This window comes from Sinocyclocheilus grahami, unplaced genomic scaffold (genome assembly GCF_001515645.1).
Source record: "Sinocyclocheilus grahami isolate Dianchi unplaced genomic scaffold, SAMN03320097.WGS_v1.1 scaffold96.1, whole genome shotgun sequence".
NCBI lineage: Eukaryota > Metazoa > Chordata > Actinopteri > Cypriniformes > Cyprinidae > Sinocyclocheilus > Sinocyclocheilus grahami.
Window position 1 is genome coordinate 2,572,153 of NW_015505275.1, and position 11,322 is coordinate 2,583,474.

At 36.7% G+C, this 11,322-nt stretch overlaps 2 protein-coding genes across 2 annotated transcripts in view; both read left to right on the forward strand.

Annotated features, from left to right (window-relative positions):
• The first annotated feature begins 2,522 nt into the window (after positions 1-2,522).
• On the forward strand, positions 2,523-7,560 carry LOC107587817 (protein disulfide-isomerase A3-like). Its single transcript, XM_016275751.1, has 13 exons — positions 2,523-2,958; positions 3,287-3,365; positions 3,504-3,621; positions 4,016-4,123; positions 4,300-4,429; positions 4,753-4,866; positions 4,998-5,123; positions 5,200-5,382; positions 5,501-5,609; positions 5,694-5,822; positions 6,391-6,470; positions 6,587-6,644; positions 6,742-7,560. The coding sequence occupies exons 1-13, from the start codon at positions 2,816-2,818 to the stop codon at positions 6,829-6,831; spliced, it is 1,467 nt and encodes a 488-aa protein (XP_016131237.1). The 5' UTR covers positions 2,523-2,815; the 3' UTR covers positions 6,832-7,560.
• Positions 7,561-8,242: 682 nt separating this feature from the next.
• Positions 8,243-11,322, forward strand: part of cct3 (chaperonin containing TCP1, subunit 3 (gamma)) — a 7,032-nt gene continuing 3,952 nt past the window's right edge. The window contains exons 1-7 of the mRNA XM_016275752.1: positions 8,243-8,270; positions 8,847-8,908; positions 8,996-9,046; positions 9,164-9,226; positions 9,320-9,416; positions 9,662-9,779; positions 10,692-10,878. Coding sequence (XP_016131238.1) covers positions 8,243-8,270; positions 8,847-8,908; positions 8,996-9,046; positions 9,164-9,226; positions 9,320-9,416; positions 9,662-9,779; positions 10,692-10,878 — 606 coding nt within the window. The remainder of the gene's footprint in view (positions 8,271-8,846; positions 8,909-8,995; positions 9,047-9,163; positions 9,227-9,319; positions 9,417-9,661; positions 9,780-10,691; positions 10,879-11,322) is intronic.

Consider the following 11,322-nt stretch of genomic DNA (forward strand, 5'->3'; position numbering starts at 1 on the left):
GTGACAGAACCTCAAGACAATCGAGTTGCAAGTGCGCGAGGAGTAAGCGCTTACGCCTACTGTATTCTCTCCCTCCCACTGTTTAGTTCTTCTAAGTATAGTTTAGTGTAAAAGTATAGTACAGTTTGGCATAAAACTGTCATTACAAAACATAATACAATACAGTCTTAACAAATGGAAGTCTTAAACAGATGTATGTCTATTGACATTTCCATATACTACATATTATAGGTTACACTAAATCATTTATAAGTGTTAACCCTCATGTTCTATTGAGATTTACTTACTGTTGTATGCTTGGGATTCCAGAGACCCCAGTGATGTGTTAAAATAATGGGAATAATTACGTAATGAACCTAATAATATTTTTCTTTCAAGCTGTTTTACATTACATTTCTTTTATGTTTCATGAAACTCAGTTGACAAATGTTATTCAAATATTATAGTTTTCCCCATAATTTTCACACAACGTATTAGGAGAAATGTGACTATCCATTGTAGTTGTTTATGTAAGGGGTCAAACATTACAAAACAAAGAAATCAAAATAATTAACTTGGAGGAGTTTTTTTTAGATACAGTAGTTAATTAATCCCTCATTACATAACGCCATCACAGTAAACACATAATAAAAAGATTCACAAGGGATTTTACACCATTGTCTTCAGATTTAGGTTTGGAGATTAAATAAAAAATATTAACTAAAACTGATTGTCTGTTTTAGGATGGTCTGGAAAGTTAAATAAGGGATTTGGTTAAAATGGGGGAGTGAAATGGAAAATTCAGGATCTGGGACATCAAAGCATCCCTCTTTCTAAATTACTATTCGAATGTCTGTTCAAAAATAGCTGGCCTAAAGAAGGCTTTAACAACTATGATTGGTAAGCCATTGCACTGAAGGGTCCGTGAGAATGGTTTCCTGCTGGCTTTAATGATAAGTGATGCTCCAGGACGTATATCCCCTCCATGCATTGTATTAACAGATAACACACTATAATTTAGGAAATAATCGAGAATGAAGGAAAACAGGGTTTCCGTTTCAATAAAACACTCAGCAAAAGATAGGCTGAGTCAGTTTTGGCATTAGCTTATCATCTGAAGACAGGAACTTCACTGGCACATTATACTGTAGGTCTTGAAGTGTAACTTGAAGTGTAACTTCTTGTTCTGTGAAAATCTTTAAATAAGTACACAGAAATCTTTTTGCATTTCTAAAGAGGTATGATGCATTGCATCCCAAATATATTTTATACAACAACGACAAGCACTGTTGGGGAAAGTTACTTATAAAAGTAATGCAATACAGTATTTTGTTGCTCCCTTGAAAAGTAACTAATTGTGTTAATTTGTTACTTTTTATGGAAAGTACATTATTATACATTATTAATGTGTTACATTAATTTTGTGTTACTTTTCAATACTCTTTCTCATATGGGCTGGGCTTGTTTAATTGTTTTTAATATACATTTCTATTTTTGGCAAATAAAAAAAGCCCTTTCACACCAAAAGTGAAATGAATAAGCCTCAGGCTGAAGAAAATATAACTTCACGTCTGTACAGTAGAGGACGCAGCTCAAACAAACCTTTCAGCTGTGTTGCCATTCTGGATTGCGTGAAAAATAGGATGCAGGAGAAGAAAGAAAGAAAGAAAGAAAGAAACACAAATGTTATGTTTATCTAAAATCATTTTTGCTTATGCGTATGGTTGAATTAGAAAATCGAAGGTCAGCAGCAAAGACATCAGTTAATAAAATGGGATTAAATACATAAAGGATATTTGTGTTATTTAATTATTGCAAGTTTGCTTCATATTCCGAGATTGCATTTCACAGTTTTTATTAATTTTAAGGAATAGGCTGCTAAATCTGTGCAAGTGAGATGAGAAAATGCATATTCACATTTAGTCTAGAACTAGGCCTACGGTAACCATCATCTTTACATAGTACACACAACGCCTCTGCACTTGCACCCGATTTCTCTCAATATGAGGACAGGAGAGCTGTCAGTCTAAAGTGTTGTTTATTTATTTGAAAACGTAACTAAGATATTTTCTTGTCAATTTAAAAATAATGTGTTACTTTACTAGTTACTTGAAAGAAGTCATCTGATTGTGTTACTTGAATGCCTTTCCCTCAACACTAGCGATATGAGCATGTCACTGAATCACTCACTCGGTCATCTCATTCGAAACGGATTCATTCAAGAAAACACCACTATACTTGAGACCAGTACTTGTGTAAAATGACTTATTCAGTAGTAGGCTATCTTTTGTTATATTAAAGCAATATTTCACTGCTGAATATCAAAGGTCTGTTTAAGAGCTTATTTTATTCATAACAATAGTACACTTGCTATTGTGATATTTCTTAAATATTATTATAGTATATATTTTGTCTGATTTAATGTCTGTCCAGTCTCAAAATCTCGAAAAAGCAACCTCTTGACAGGCCAAAGCCTCTTCTTATCTAAATAAGACGTGTCTGTATTAATGGTGACACCTAGTGCTAAAATAAATCACTGCATACCTTCCCCTCCTCTGACTTGTGGTCTTTAAACACTTTATTGATTTTCATAAACTAGCCGTATCTAAAAGATTAAATGATTAGAGCGTAATAAATCCAATGTGCTGGTGCACCACACGACCGGAGGCACGTTATACCAAGTAAAGGCCTTGTACCAGTGCACTGAATTGATCAAACGCGCTCTGCCAGAAGAACGGTGCTTTAGTGGACCTTCAGGCGATCCATACATCTGCTACGCGCAGCGGGGCCAACTTCAACATTCACGCGTCTGTAGTCTCCGCTGACACGAGTCAAAATGCGTTTACCTCGGTTTATCATCTGTCTGGTTCTGACTGTGTGGTCTGCGGAGGGCAGCGATGTGCTCGAGCTCGGAGACTCTGACTTTGACCGGAGCGCAGCCATGCATGAGACTCTGCTGGTGGAGTTCTTCGCACCTTGGTATGTCCCAGATAAGATGTATTTGTTATAAATGCATAAAAGTATAATTCCATCTGAAGCCAGGTTGTAATTAACTATTTGTACAGCGACCAGGAGCGTAAGTTGGGTTTTCCTTGTTTATGTCTGGACTATGTGGAGAATGACAATGGTTGTTAATGTAAATAAATCTAAATTATGATGCAAATGCACAACTCTCTCATTTAAACAATAACATTAGGGATTTTCTCCATAAGATCTATCTGAAGCTGAAACTATCTAGCTGCCATTGCAGCTAAATAGTACAATGCCTTTATGTATCATTAATATCCCAGGTATGATGTTATCACAGGTGTGGTCATTGTCAGCGGCTTGCTCCGGAATATGAGGCTGCTGCCACAAAGCTGAAAGAGACACTGCCTCTGGCAAAGGTGAGGAGTGATGGACACACCAGTTCCTATTACCCAGCACAAATCTTTAGCCTCCCTAATGTTAAGCAGGTGACTCAATCTGCAAGATTATATTTTTATATATGTTTAGTGAATGTGTCTTTCCTGATGTTTGATAAGGTTGACTGCACCGTGAACTCAGAGACATGTGAGCGTTTTGGAGTGAATGGGTATCCCACCCTTAAAATCTTCCGCAATGGAGAGGAAGCTGGATCTTATGATGGCCCCAGAATAGCAGGTTGATATTTTGTGTCCGTACATACAGTACTGTTCAAAAAGCAAATATATCATAACAAAAATTTATTTCTGTAAGGGCAAAGCTGAATTTTCCGCAGCCATTATTCCAGTATTCAGTATCACACAATCCTTCAGAAAGAATTTTTATTTGCCGATTTGGTGCTCAAGAAACATTTCTTGTTGAAAACTTTCGTTTTTCTGCAGAAATCTCTTTGAATCCTGTACCGTTATGCATCAGTCTTTACTGTAACTTTTGATCCGTTTAAATGTATTAATTTCTTTTAAAAAATCTTACTGATCCCAAACCTTTCAATGGCTGTGTGTTTTATATTGTCGTTATTTTTTGGCTGTAATTATTTTTGTGTCTTACGTACCTATAACTTGATCTGAAACAGATGGCATTGTGAGCTACATGAAAAAACAAGCAGGTCCAAGTTCTGTGTTTCTGCTCAGTGAGGCGGATTTGGATTCTTTTGTCGACAACTATGAGGCCAGTGTGGTGGGTGAGTTGAATTTGTAAAACCTGCCAAAACATCTTAAATCGCTTCTGCAGCAGAAGCTCAAAACCAATCATATTTGACTTCTGTATTCATTTGAATCTCTCTTGAAACTAAAAGAGGCTTAAGTTCTCTCCTTTCAAGTTTTGTCCTCTTGTGTCTTTGTTCATGGTTTTGCACAGGTTTCTTCTCTGGGGAAGACAGTACACAGCTTGCAGAGTTTCTGAAGGTCTCCAGTGCCCTGAGGGATAGCTATCGATTTGCTCATTCCACTGATGTGGGAACAGGCCTGAAATACGGCGTAGATGGAGAGTATGTATGACACAGAGCATGAAGGAAGGGACTACTATGATCAGTATTTATTTGCTGTCAGAAGTAGTGCTTACTAAAGAAGGACCTAACTCAAAAATTATATAGGCAGAAATATTTCTCAAATATTATGTTATATGTGATAGCTTAGGTACTTTTAAGGTAAGCTATCCAAATATGAACAGATGTGAGGGTTGTGCACACGTCATATAGGCTATGAAATGTCAATTTTAATGACTGAAAATGTTAATATTGGGTAGATGAACTGTACATTTTTAAACGTCTCAAAGATTGTGCTTTTTCTTCTCTTTGTCTTTTTCATTCAGGTGTGTTCTGCTGTTTCGTCCCCCTCGTTTAAACAGCAAGTTTGAGGAAAATGTGGTGAAATACACAGAATCCATTTCTTATTCCTCTCTCCGTACATTCATCAGAGACAATGTGTAAGTTTATTTTATACTTGTATATTTTGTGGGTGATTGATCAAACAGTTGGAACTCCATTTAAAAATGCAAATTGATTTATTGTGATTATGATTCTTAGTCTTGTTGTTTTAATTTCACTCTGCTTTTAGATTTGGTCTCTGTCCACATTTGAGCACAGAAAATAGGGACATTCTGAGAGGAAGTGATCTGCTTACTACATATTACGATGTAGATTACTTACGAAATCTCAAAGGCACAAACTACTGGAGGAACAGGTGAGCACCCAATCTTAGGAATATCAGTATATTTGTTCTTTTTATATCTGTACACATTTCTCATTGTCTCTTTCAGAATAATGAAGGTGGCGACACAGTTCCAGGATCGAGGTCTGAGTTTTGCTGTGGCAGATCGACAGGAGTTCCAGGATGAGCTTGAGGAGGAGTTTGGTTTGGGTTCATCTGAGGGAGGAGACATTCCCCTCGTCACAATCCGGACGAGAGAGGGACACAAGTATTCCATGCAGGAAGAATTCACGTGAGTTTTACAAAACACTAGTCTCTACACACAATGCTTTTCGGTTTATACCCAGTAAGAAATAATCAACAGATTTGAGAAAAGGCTTCAGAAGCTCATTCTGTGTTTGGTTCTGTAGACGAGATGGCAAGTCCTTGGAGAGGTTCCTGGAGGATTACTTTGCTAAAAGATTGAAGCGATATGTGAAATCTGAGCCTGTTCCAGAGTCCAATGATGACCCTGTCAAGGTCAGTGGACCCACAGAGATGTATTTTATTTTATTTATTTATTTTTTAAGTTTTCTGGTATTCGTTACGTATGTGGTTCCACAGGTTGTTGTTTCTGACACATTTGACGAGATTGTGAATGATCCAGAGAAGGATGTGTTGGTTGAATTTTACGCTCCCTGGTGCGGCCATTGCAAGAACCTGGAGCCCGTATACAAGGAGCTTGGAGAAAAGGTTTGTTAACACAATGTATATATAATATAAAGCACTTTTCATCAGAGGCTGGGGTTTTAGAGTCAGTAAGATTTTTTTTAATGTTCATGAAGTAAGTCACCAAGGCTGCATTTATTTGATCAAAAATATGGTAAAATGAATAATAATGTGAAATATTATTACAATTTCAAATAACTTTTATGTTTTAATACATTTATTCCTGTGATGACAAAGCTGAATTTCCAGCATTCATTACTCCAGTCTTCAGTGTCACATGATCCTTCAGAAATCATTCTAATATACTGATTTGGTGCTCAAGAAACATTTATTATTATCAATGTTATTGTATTTTATATGTATTTTCCAGGACTTTTTGCTGAATAGAAAGTTCAAAAGAACAGATTTTATTTGAAATAGTTAAAAAAAAAAATTTTTTTACAACATTAATTCAATGCATCTTGCTGAATGAAAACGTAAAAAAATAATAATAAAAAATCTCACTGACCCCAAACAGTAGTATATGCCAAAAATAATGCCACTGTAGGCCCACAGTGCTCATTATTTGGATTTTATTTTGTGTTTGTCTTAGCTTTCTGGGGACCCCAACATTGTAATTGCTAAAATGGACGCCACTGCTAATGATGTGCCCCCAAATTATGATGTCCAAGGGTAACAATCTGTCTCTCTTTATGTCTCTGATCTATTTATAGTTCATTACAACAAACATTCTGTGACATTCAGCTGTTTTTCTTCTTGATTCATCACCTGTTTTGCCTAAACTGCAGATTTCCAACCATTTACTTTGTGCCTTCTGGACAAAAAGACCAGCCACAGCGATATGAGGTGAATATCATCTCACACACACACACACACACACACACACACACACACACACAGAGACAAATGGCTACAATGTTACTTAAACGTTTTTGTCCCACAGGGTGGTCGTGAGGTTAGTGACTTCATCACCTTCCTGAAGAAAGACGCCACAAATCCGCTCATCTTAGACGAATCAAGGGATGAACTGTAAACAAACAATAAGATGCTGAATTTTACAGGTGGAGAAATGCACAAACCCACTTCAGCCAAATATGTTACTCGCAGCTGTTCATGACATCAATCGGGATCATCGAAGCACATGATAAAATGCATCACTTGTAAAATGTTAGTCAATACACTACTGGACACATGATAAGGAATGCAGTTTGTTAAAATACTGTTTTTACATCAGTTATTCAAAAATCTGCTGCCAAGTTGCCTCCGTTTTCTTTTATTCACTGTGTTTATAGGCCACTTATCACAAACATGTTACTGTAGCGTCCTAAAGTGTTCCACTGACTGAATGCTTTTAAGTTAAGAAGTTTGTACCTCACTCCTTACTGTTGGCTTAGTTTACAAAATGTTGAAATTTGTTACTGCATTGGTGCATTAGTTACATAATCTCTTCATAGTCCATTCAGATGCCACTATAAAAACTTTGTTTCAAGTCTACAGGATGTGTTAGAGATTCTGTAAGCAGTTGATGACTGCAATAACAGTCTTATGAAAAGAACTGGGGTACCTCTACTACCTCCTAATGTCTGTCATGTCAAATCAAACATCTGTAAGGGTCTTGGGTCGCGTCCTCCATCCATACATGTGAGGATGTGAGACATTAACATCTGCTAGAAATCTTTTAGAAGTTTGACACCTCTTGAACTGTTTGTCATCAAAAAATTGTGTTTTGTGTTTGCAGTCATAATAAAGAAATGGACAGACACCTTAGTGTGTGTGTATTGTAGCATATGTTTGTTGTATATTTGTAGTACTGTTCGAAAGGTTGCCTAGTAAGATGAGCTTTTTTCAGTTTGTTTTTAAATTTTAAAAGTAGTTGTATTTAAAATAATATTTTAAATATAATTAATTTTAGATTAAATACAGACAAATATATATAAATAGTCTTACTTCAAAAACAATGTATTATATTATGATTAATAATATTATTTTTTTAAAGTAGATTTATTTATTAGTTTATACCTACGTTTTAGTCCTTTAATTTTAATATTACCTTATATGGTCATTTAACCTGGTTATCCATTTCAGAGTTTTTACTGTAATATTTATTTTTCATTCAAACATATTTTACAGTGTACAGTTCGCTTTTTTTAGATGCAAATCTAAAATTAAGCGTTTAGTTACTTGTAAGTAAAATTTGTTTTTATCTCGGAAATCTTCATCCTGACAGGATTCTTTCGAGAACTTTTCCGTTCTGCTCCAGTCTACACCCGCCCACAAGCGTCGCTGAGCTTTCTTTGATTGGTGGAGATATGTGTATGTCAAATGCGTCTCGCTTGCTCATTGGTCCACTGCGTCGCTGACTCCCCAGTCACGCCTCGTGGATCCTCTCCTCTCGCCGTTGTGCGCGTTGTCAGGTACCGGTGATCTAAAACCACGCCGCAAACATGATGGGCCGACCGGTTCTCGTGCTTAGTGAGTGCTTATTTCATTATTCCATCTGAAAATGCGCGAGTGTAGCTTTCATATGAGCCGCTGCTGGACTCGGTAACGGTGTGAATAAGAGTTTTATTCATGCATCGGTGCTAGAATGCTAAGCTAACTAGTGTGCACGGGGGCCTCGCGTGTCTAACAAGCTCATGTCAGTGTTCAGATTAGTCATTGTGTTAGCCTCATTGCTAACATTGCGTATTAATAATACTATTGTTTAAGCCATTGCACCACAAGTTGCACAGTCAATAATAAATCCAGCGCTGCTCAGTTCTCAGTCATTTGCTGGCTTTATGGGGCAGTCGGTTCTGTCTAACGGAGGTTTTAAAGTAATGAATTAGTTAGCATAAGGCTAACGGCACAGCGAGTGTGCTGACCAGAGCTGCGCCCAGTTCATATGCTTAGACTCGTAACTATTGATATTTTCTTTTAGCATGTCAAATATTTAATGTGTGTTAGATTTTAAATCATTGTTTTTTAGAATTTTTATTTTCTGAACGAAGAAAATAATTAGTGTTCAAACTGATTTAACCACACTGGTTCTGTTTCTGCTCATAACAGGTCAGAACATCAAGAGAGAGTCTGGACGAAAGGTCCAGCTAGGAAACATCACTGCGGCAAAGGTGGGTCTGTTTTATTTTTTTTTACTTTTTTGAAAGACATGTTAGATAAAACAAAATCACTAGCCTGCTGCTTCATCCTCCTTTCAGACCATAGCAGATATCATCAGGACATGTCTGGGACCAAGGGCTATGATGAAGGTGTGTTTCTGGTGTTTAGTCCACACTTATATTTTGGTGCATTGTTTATTGTAAGATGAAACGTATGATATTGCTCTAAAGAGATGTTTGATTAAATGTTTTGTTCTTTGTGCGCAGATGCTTCTGGATCCCATGGGTGGTATCGTCATGACCAATGATGGCAATGCCATTCTGAGAGAGGTGATTGTGAATACCACTCCATAAATTTGTAAAACAAAATGTAGGTTTTGTATTTATTGAATGTTAATAAAATGTCTTTTTTGTGGCATTCAGATCCAGGTCCAGCACCCTGCTGCCAAGTCCATGATTGAGATCAGCCGCACACAGGATGAGGAGGTTGGAGATGGGACCACCTCTGTAATTATTCTGGGTGAGGGAAAATTTCAGGTCACAGAGTCTGTGAAATTGAATGACGTAGGTGTTTGATTAAATGTAATCTTGAATAATAACTTTTCTAGTTTAGTAACATACAAATAATCCATTATATTATTATTAATAATAATTATTAGGAAAAAAAGAATTGTAAGAAGTTGACAACTAACAATTAAATGAATGTTTATATGTTAATATTTAATTTGTTCAATAGCAAATCCTAACATGCCATTCTGTGTACAGCGGGTGAGATGCTGTCGGTGGCTGAGCAGTTTTTGGAACAGCAGATGCATCCTACCGTGGTGATCAGTGCATACAGACAAGCTCTGGATGACATGTTGAACATACTCAAAGACGTCAGGTAATCAAACATACAACCAGTTTAATTGTTCTGTATGAGCTCTCAATTAATAAAGGACTAGTTCACAAAAAAATGAAAATTTGCTGAAAACTTACGATTATTTAAGATGTAGATGAGTGTTTGTTCATCAAAACAGATTTGGAGCATTACATCACTTGTTCACCAATGGATCCTCTCCAGTCAATGGGTGCCGTCAGAATGAAGTACAATTCCAATTAATCAGTAAACATTTAATGACGCGAAATCCATCAAGACATTCTGAACTTCAAACCGTTGCTTCCCGCTAAAATACAAGTCCTCTATCCATAATATTGCTTTCTCCAGTGAAAAAGTCATTTAGTCTGAATCAGGAGAGAAATATGCGCAGATCAAGCACCAGTTACAGGTGGAATCTGTATTAATATCACATATGTCAGTGGATTTGATGTGAGAGGACAACAGGGGATGAACTTTTTCACTGGAGGAAATGTTGATTACTGTATGGATTGACTCATATTTTGCATCGGTTTAAAGTTAAAATGCCTTAATTATGGATTTGTGTCTTACAAACATGCAGCTTTTCACTGCATAAGATGTTAAATTGATGGACTGGAGTCATGTGGATTATTGTGATGGTTTTATCAGCTGTTTGAACTTATTCTGACGGCACCCGTTCACTGCAGAGTGTCCATTGGTAAGCAAGTGGCGTAATGCTACATTACTCCAAATCTGATGAAGAAGCAAACTTATCTACATCTTTGATGGACTTAGGGTGAGTACATATTCAGGAATTTTTTATTTTGGCTAAACCATTCCGTTAAGCTGCTAAATTTTATCAGTGGATTGGTAAGGTGGATGTTTGGCTGAAGTGGGCTGAAATGTTTCAGTGCTCTGGAATCTGATATTTTTGCTACTTCCTCCTCCCCCTCATAGCACGTCAGTAGATGTGAATAATCGTGACATGATGTTGAAGATAATAAACTCTGCCATCAACACCAAGGCACTCAGCCGCTGGTCCACCATGGCCTGCAACATTGCTCTAGATGCTGTCCGTACTGTTGAGCTGGAGGAAAACGGACGCAAGGAGATCGACATTAAGAAGTATGCCAAAGTTGAGAAGGTAGGACACAGCCTAAAGAAATATGCCTAAAGAGCATATTCTTTCTTAGTTTTACTGTATATATGCACAATTTTGGTCTTGAATGTAATCACAGAATGTTTTTGTCAATAGAAATCTTTAATCAAAATAAAATAACTTGCTCTTTTCTGATGTCACTGAAGTTGTGTGAAATATTGGATAATCTTAACCAAGAGCCAAATCTAGCGATAAGACCAATACATGATCCAGTTTGTTCTCAATGGATAAAATTAGCATAGGATCTGCAATTCATATTGACTTTAAACAAAGATTAAATGTCAAGCAATGTGCTAATATACTGTAGCGTCTGGACCAATCAAACACACAATATATATTTTGTTTTTATATTTAACAAATACTCTGTAACCCCCCTCAGTTAACAAGCCATATGAGGACCCATGAACCCTTCCCCCCGAAATGCGTAAC